Source organism: Paralichthys olivaceus, chromosome 3 (assembly GCF_024713975.1).
Source record: "Paralichthys olivaceus isolate ysfri-2021 chromosome 3, ASM2471397v2, whole genome shotgun sequence".
Classification (NCBI taxonomy): domain Eukaryota; kingdom Metazoa; phylum Chordata; class Actinopteri; order Pleuronectiformes; family Paralichthyidae; genus Paralichthys; species Paralichthys olivaceus.
The window spans coordinates 15,489,318-15,496,782 of NC_091095.1; the positions used below are offsets into that span (position 1 = coordinate 15,489,318).

The following is a 7,465-nucleotide window of genomic DNA, read 5'->3' on the forward strand; positions in this document are numbered from 1 at the left end:
GAACAGTGATGTCAATAATTTTGTCCATAGTCTGTAGGAGGAAATGTAATAAACACTTCTTGCTGTTGTAGCGCTGTATTTTGACACAGGATGACAGTATATATTGTTTAATCATTTCAACCAAAATGAATTGTACACAAGTTAATATGAGCGAGAAGACTCAGAATAAGAAAAGTGCAACAGTGAGAAAATGGACTCAGGTAAGAAGTGACAAGACAGAAAGAAGTATATAAGTTCTTGTAGTAATTTTTTTTTTGTAAATTAGCGAGGTGTTGCGCAGATTTCATATGGATGTGGAGCCAGAATAATGCTAAAACTCTGCTTCATTACTGGCTTCACCCCAGCGGGCATGGAGAAGATGAAGCACTGCATGAAGGAGGTGAAGAAGAGGAAAAGCTCCATCTTGGCCAGGGTCTCACCGGGGCATATCCGTTTACCTGAGACAGGAACACAAACTGAATAAAGCTGGAAAATGTCTGTGCACTGATTCAGTAGAGGAAAGGTAGTCAAACATCTCCATTGCTCTGCTGGTGCCCACTGTAGGAGCAGAAATTATGATCATTTCCCACTCATGATCTTTTCACTTTCTCCTGATGTACCATAAAAACACTTTATGAGGGAAACAGATCAGTGTCACTGCAAAATCAACACAAATTTTCTTGGTCAGCGACACATCTCACAGGAATGATGTGGTGATGACCTCTGACCTTTGTCCTGTGTGTATTCTCAAAGGTCCTGGTAGCGACAGCCTCCAGGTCCCTGAATAACCAGGTAAGGACAGTAATAAAACAAGTGTTGCTCCTCACCTGCAGAGAAAGGGATGAAAGCAGGTTTCTTCACAAACGTCCCCTCCTCAGTCAGAAAGTGTCCAGGGTTAAAGGTGAAGGGAGCCTCCCACTCGTTCTCGTCAAACATCACAGAGGTCAAATTGGTTATCACTGTGACGCCCTGTTGAGAGTCCATATATAAGCGACATGAAATGTGATTTAAAAGCACCTCTTTTTCTTATCATGCACTAGTTTGGGAAATGACCTTTGGGATGGTGTACTCTCCCAGGTGGAGGTCTCTGTTGGTGAAGCGAGGGAGGCTGAGAGGAATAATGTTGGCTATCCTCTGCACCTCGTGGATGACGGCGTCTGTGTAGGGCAGGTTTGCACGGTCCTCCATGCACGGCCGTCTGGACTGTCCAATCACTAGGTCTATTTCAGCCTGGACTTTCTCTGTGCAACAGGAGGGAAACTGATTTTTGAACCAGCAATACGAGGACACAGTATTATCAGTTTAACTTACTATCTATATGGCACCCTTTATTTAATTTACTGCATCTCAAAGTGCTTCACAACTGACTGATGACCCAAAAAGTGTCATTGAATTGCAGGTTACTGTGTAAGAACAAAGCTCCATCAGCTTGGTCAGGGCTCTTACCTTGGATTTCAGGGTTATCTGCCATGTAAAGAAAAGCCCAGCGCAGGGTGCTGGATGTGGTCTCTGAACCAGCCACAAACAGATCGAGGATGCTCATAACCAGGGTTTCCTCCTCAAAACTACTCTCAACCTGCCCCTTGTTCTGAGAATTCAAACACATGAGCTGAAACATGTTGCAATATAATTCATTTTAACTATAAATTAGTGCTATTGCAGGAATAAAAAAACTTTCATATTGACGACTTTGGATTGAACCTCTATTGGTTAAATGTGTATAAGGCTTCGGTTTGTTAAAATGAGCTGTATCCTATCCACGTCCTCTACATATGCAAAAATGCAATGCAATGTTGAGAGCTGGCCATCTTTGCAAACAACTCAACACAAGTGATAAAACTTAGTATGTAGTGTCACTCACCATCTGAATCTAATTCAGGTAAAAGTCTATGTTCATTTTATCGTGAATGTTTTTCATAAAATGGAACTTAATTTGCTTTATTACTTTATATATAACTTTTTGATATTGTCTCACTTTTAATTTTTTGTGTCCTTGACATTGCAAAGTTTTTTAACTACAGTCTCTGGTGCAGAGTAAAAATAGAACATTTTGCATTCATCCTATCTGGTTTATCTGTAATGTACATTTTGTAGTGTTTTGCAATGTTTTTTCATAAAATTAGACTTAATTCGCTTTATTACCATGATTTATTATTTATCAGTACAATGCGAAGTTAAAAGATGGCCATCATTAAAAACCACATAATATAAGAGATAAATCTCAGTTTCTAGAGTCACTCACCATCTCATTCAGGTAACAGTCTATGTAGTCTCTCTGGTCCAAGGGATCCCAGTTCTGTTTGTGCTCTTTTACCTCTGCTCTGATAAAGTCCTTCACTTCACTCCAGATGTGCTGGACTGTCTGATGTGGCCCCGGTAAATGTTTCATCAGCAGAGGGAACGAGTTGTAAAACTGCAAAGTGGAACAAGAACATATCAGAACACCTCTTAAATATTTGGATTACAGTAATTTAGTGTCCAAACAGAGCCCCTGGCATGAATGATAAACTGCTCCACAATGAAAAATACACTGCACAGAAAGAGCACGGTTTTGATGAGCAGATGTAAAATGTGGTACCTGTGCCCAGATGGACCCTTGGATCTGGAGGCCTTTGGGTAACAGCTTCATCATTTTCATGAACATCTTGTCACCGTACTCGAAGCGATGACCAAAAACCAGGGAGCAGATGATGTTAGAGACGGCGTTGTTGATGGTGAGGTGTGGATTGAATGGTGCACCTTCACCATTGAGCAGGAAATCATCATTAGTATGTCATTATATATTATTGCACATCATAAACAGGCCTCTATTTGTCCGCCACTCACCTTTGTTGGAAATGAACTCTTCTGCACAATATGTAAATTCATCCAGGATGACAGGTTCAAGTGACTTCTTTGCAAATCCAAAGTTTCTGAGGGTTGAAAGTGCAAAACGCCTCTGCTGCTTCCAGGTGTTCCCGTTGCTGAAGTTTATGCCTGATGGGAAAGAATGAGATTAACTCCTGAACATAAAGTTTAATTGATTTTATTATTTATTATGTATGTTCATGGGTAAAAGGACAAAAATGTGATTAACATAGTGAGACGTACAAAAATGTTCAAATAAAAACAAAAGTGAGACTTATAGTGAGATGAGAACTGTGAAGCTTTTTGTCTCTGTGCAGGTTTTATGTCCTCTCACCCAGTTTATGGACTATTTCCACTTGCAGAGGGAGATCAGGACGCTCTGCCAGGCTGTCCCCCTGCGTCACCAGAGCTTCTTTCAGAACCTCAAACCTGTTCAACACCACCATCCACACTGAACCCATTCTCAGGCTGAACACGTCTCCATATTTTCTCCCTAACTGTGAGGAGGTTTGAGAGAAAAGCTTGAGCATTGATGCTACTGATAGAACAGATCACAGACAAATGAGTCCTGTCCTTGGTTGACCCACCTCTGTCAGACTCTCGTGAGTCCTGCTGTGGTCCACGGTGAACATGTTGCCCACAACAGGAAGGGCCCAGGGTCCTGGAGGGAAGCTGACCGGCCGACGGTTCTTGATATAATCTGTGGTGAGGATGAAAACTGCCAAGAAGAGCAGTAGACTTTTCACATCCCAGGCAAAGTAGGATCCAATCACAATGGAATCCATCATGTGAAAAAGTGAACTCAAACTTGTCAAATGTTATATGAGACAAAAGGTTGAACGTCTCCCCCCTCTCTCCTGTAATGCTGCGGCTTGCTATGGTTGGATCTTTACCAACACAGCTATTATTTGTACTCTTATATGGACTCTGACTCTGACCCGATATGCAGAGATAGAACTTAAATCAAAGTTCACGATTCAGGTCACTCACAGCTGTTAAATTGGGTGAACTCAGGTCAGTCTGCTGAGTAAAGTCTTGCACAACAAGAGAAATGTCTCTTCAGGAATGCCACACACACACACACACACACGTTTATACTACTATCTCAGTGAGGACACTCATTGACATAATACATTCCCTAGCCTCTTACCCTAACCTTAACCATCCAGACGAAGACCCTAACCCTAATCTTAAACTAACCCTAACCCTAAAACCAAGCAAGCGGGCCGGTTTACATGTCCTCACTTTCCAAAATGATGTCACTCTGTAGGGTTTTTGCTTAAAATGGTCCTCACAAAGGTATTAGTACAGTAGAACAGGAACACACATACACACGCAAAGGACACAGAAATAGATCAGTAGTGTCCACATAATTTGGGCCATGTGCTGTTAATGCAGTAAATCATTCATTATGCTGTAATACTACCTTTCAACACAGGATGGCAGTATATGGTTTTGTAATTTTTCTACTTATGGGAAATAGACAATTCTTGCTTCAAAATAAAATAAACTTGTCGCTCGTTAAAGGGGTAGTTCACCCTAAAAATGAAAATTCAAACACTTCACCCACCCCTCCATCATAGTGGTGAGTGGATAATGAGTGAATTTTCATTTTGGGGGAAACTATCCCTTTTTATAAAATAAAGTGTAACAAGTGACAAGTTTAGAAAACTGCTACTGAGTAGGTGGGAGTGTAAATGTCACTGCAACTATTCAAATCATAATGAATTTATTTTATTTTCACTTAATGATTTTATTCAGTAGTTTGAGTTCAAGATTGAATAAATATTTGGATAATGAAATGTGTGTTATAATGAACTCGACGAATGTGACAGTAATCGTGTGGGTGGGTTTTACTTTGAAAGCGCACTAACCGGACGCGCTGCGGTGTGTTTCCTTGTAGCTCGTGTGAGCGGTCGTGTCCTCCAGCAGCCCCGGTCTGACAGCAGGTCATCTTAGGACAGAGACAGCTCAACCATGGTTTTCGAGGAGAAGATGATCACGAACGGAGAGCCCGAGGATGTTAGTGCATTTTACTGATTCAACACGACTCTGCCATGCTAGTACCGTTCGGTTGTTTCTGCCGAGAAGCTAACAAAACACGGCTAACTAAGCTACACGGAACGGCTAGCTTATGTTAGCGTTAGCCACCGGCGCCGTCCAGGAATATGTTGAAGCTAATTCGTGTAGTTTAAACACGCATTTATCATCTGTGACGTTTGTTTACCAGCTGTTGGTGTCGTTCATGCTGAAGTGAAGCTGCCGATGGTTAAAGGACAATGATGTAACTGGGTTGGTTTGTGTGTGTGTGTTTCAGGAGGAAGAAGAAGAAGAGGAGGAGGATGAAGAGGACATGGTGGTATGTTCATCAAAATGCGTTGCGTGACCCTCAGAATCTCAGTGGAGGACATGAACTTGTAGATGAACGAGAGGGTGTTTGGATCTCCGAACAAGAATTCTTGTTAACTCTCCTCCACATGAACACTCCTCTGCCAGCACCTTTTCTTAGGACCACATCTATCAACACAAGGTTTTGTGTCACTCTGATAAAAGCCCTTGCAAGCGCCACAGAGTTTTGAGGTATCAAATCAGTGCATATTCACAAATCACCTCAAGGTGTGACATCCTCAGACTTTAGCCCTCGAGTGACAAAAGATTACTTTAAACAAAATCCCTCATATCAGAGGAAAACAAACCTCAGAGAGCTGTGAGGGATCCCTCTCCCAGGACAGACAGACGTGCAATAGATGTCCTGTGTAGTGGAGCACATCAACAATATAACAATATTTACAACAGTCATGAGAAATGACAGCGTCTACCCAAACGCTTCTCCCTCCTAGCCCACTTTAAGAAAAGGGCTCAGACTACATGCATTATGGGCCGATTTGACCCATGCTCAACCACCCCTGGAGAAATTTGCTCCAGAATCTTCATAGGTACTGATATTTGTCCAGATTATATTGTAGCATTTGGAGGTCACAGTGCCCTTAATAGAGTTAGAGATTACTATCTGCAACCCCCACACTTCAGGATAATTTGACCAGATAATCTGTTGAGATCAGCCTCAAATCGGAGACCCCCTGTACCCAACAACTGTCTGGAGGACTGAATCAGACTTTGAAAACCATGGGGCTACTGAGTGTAGTTCTGATTATCTACTGATCTGCTTGGTTTGGCGTGATTCAGCTGTCTCCTCAAACCACCTGTTTCAAGGGAGCTCAAGTCAAGACACAGCTGTGAAATCTTCTGCTCAGAGCTGTTTTGCCTCATGCATGTGGTTTGCCTGGACAGGACAGTAATGCTACATGGGAAGGGCAAAAAAGGCCTTGACTCTTGTTACTTGTCTTACAAATGATCTGCATTCTTACAATGGTCTCATTATTGTATTTCAACATGCATCTCATATTGAAGGACGATCTTTATGGTATATTTTCCGAATGCTGTGTGTTACAGGATCCTCTTGAAACAGTGCGACAAAAGTGTGCAGAGACGGAGCACTGCGTCCACACTCAGGAGCGTCTGGAGCAGTGCGAGACCAGAGTTGGCTCTCGGTCTGCGACAATGGAGGACTGCACTGAGGAGCTGTTTGACTTCCTGCATGCTCGGGACCACTGTGTAAGTGAGACATTTACCATTGAGGGCCAAGTTATTATAATACAACACAAAGCAGCAGAGAAGGAGTAGCTATTTTGTTAAAATTCAAGTAACATTCAAGTAAAATCTCCTTTTCAACTCGTGGGCAGAGTCTTCCACAGCTCGTCTTTATACTTGTATTGAAGGTTCTCAGCACTGCCCCTTGAGGCTGACAGAGCTTGTAATGAGAAGGTGGCACTTCACAGATGTCAGGACACATTTCCTCTTAGAAATCATTAAAACAAGTGGTCTTCACATAATTATTTAGCAAGACGTTAGTGCTCACCAATGGCCTAACATACAAGAAGTGAACTTTCACCGACATGCAGCAGTCGTGAACACATTTTACCCCAAAAATAAATACAATACAAGCTGTAGCTACAAGCGTTTTCCATTGTCCATTTTGTTTGACAGTACATTCTTATACAATGCATAAGTCTAAACTTTTCAATCCCACTTAAGGCTCTTCAAGTTATCTTACCTTCAACTGTATGTTTACATAAATCAATGACCTCTCATGTCCTCTCTCTCTCTCTAGGTGGCACACAAACTGTTCCACTCGGTCAAATGAAATGCTTCCTGATTGTTGCACCGCTGGCTGATGACATTCTTCAAATATTATATTATGAGGAGAACATGGTTTAAATACATCCACATGTGGATCTGCTGTATGTTTTGACTTTCAATGTATACTATACTGTATCTGCTCATGTAAAGAAACAAAGTATTTAACAAGGTAGTCTGAGTCAACGTTTCATTAAAGTAGATGGCCGGAAAACCTTAACCCGTGGCTTTGTGAGTGATTTTTGTAAGGCTGAAACAGCAAATTCATGTAGAAATTAGGTTTGAATAAACTTACAACAGTAATTCTATGGTTAATTTAAATAGGAGGTATAATGTCATCTTTACTCATCCCTTCACTTTGTGCTCTTAGATAACACATGACAGCAACAGATCCACCAGTGTAGCTTTTTCCCACACCTACATAAAAATCGTACTTACTGGG

General features: G+C 41.6%; 2 protein-coding genes across 3 annotated transcripts; one reads left to right on the forward strand and one right to left on the reverse strand.

Annotated features, from left to right (window-relative positions):
• Positions 1-59: 59 nt before the first annotated feature.
• On the reverse strand, positions 60-7,027 carry LOC138407208 (cytochrome P450 2J4-like). 2 transcript variants are annotated; one of them, XM_069522167.1, is made up of 10 exons: positions 6,941-7,027; positions 3,414-3,544; positions 3,161-3,323; positions 2,806-2,955; positions 2,558-2,718; positions 2,222-2,392; positions 1,426-1,567; positions 1,033-1,220; positions 807-948; positions 60-437 (listed from the first exon to the last, which is right to left on the reverse strand). In XM_069522167.1, the coding sequence occupies exons 2-10, from the start codon at positions 3,456-3,458 to the stop codon at positions 262-264; spliced, it is 1,338 nt and encodes a 445-aa protein (XP_069378268.1). In that variant the 5' UTR covers positions 3,459-3,544; positions 6,941-7,027; the 3' UTR covers positions 60-261. The 2 variants fall into 2 exon arrangements, with proteins under 2 accessions (XP_069378268.1, XP_069378267.1); XM_069522166.1 differs by lacking the exon at positions 6,941-7,027 and having other exon boundaries at positions 3,414-3,720.
• On the forward strand, positions 4,687-7,243 carry uqcrh (ubiquinol-cytochrome c reductase hinge protein). The gene is made up of 4 exons (XM_020080716.2): positions 4,687-4,848; positions 5,144-5,185; positions 6,280-6,441; positions 6,998-7,243. Exons 1-4 carry the CDS (start codon positions 4,804-4,806, stop codon positions 7,028-7,030), a joined length of 282 nt encoding a protein of 93 aa, XP_019936275.1. The 5' UTR covers positions 4,687-4,803; the 3' UTR covers positions 7,031-7,243.
• The last annotated feature ends 222 nt before the right edge of the window (positions 7,244-7,465 follow it).

Excerpts from the sequence above, each read along its gene's own strand:
- LOC138407208 (XM_069522166.1), bottom strand. The coding sequence starts at position 3,614 with ATGATGGATTCCATTGTGATTGGATCCTACTTTGCCTGGGATGTGAAA. Across the intron at positions 2,719-2,805 it reads AGAGTTCATTTCCAACAAAG|GTGCACCATTCAATCCACAC; the intron begins GTGAGTGGCGGA and ends TCAATGGTGAAG. Across the intron at positions 1,221-1,425 it reads AGATAACCCTGAAATCCAAG|AGAAAGTCCAGGCTGAAATA; the intron begins GTAAGAGCCCTG and ends CCTGTTGCACAG.
- uqcrh (XM_020080716.2), top strand. The coding sequence starts at position 4,804 with ATGGTTTTCGAGGAGAAGATGATCACGAACGGAGAGCCCGAGGAT. Across the intron at positions 5,186-6,279 it reads AGGATGAAGAGGACATGGTG|GATCCTCTTGAAACAGTGCG; the intron begins GTATGTTCATCA and ends TGTGTGTTACAG. Across the intron at positions 6,442-6,997 it reads TGCATGCTCGGGACCACTGT|GTGGCACACAAACTGTTCCA; the intron begins GTAAGTGAGACA and ends CTCTCTCTCTAG.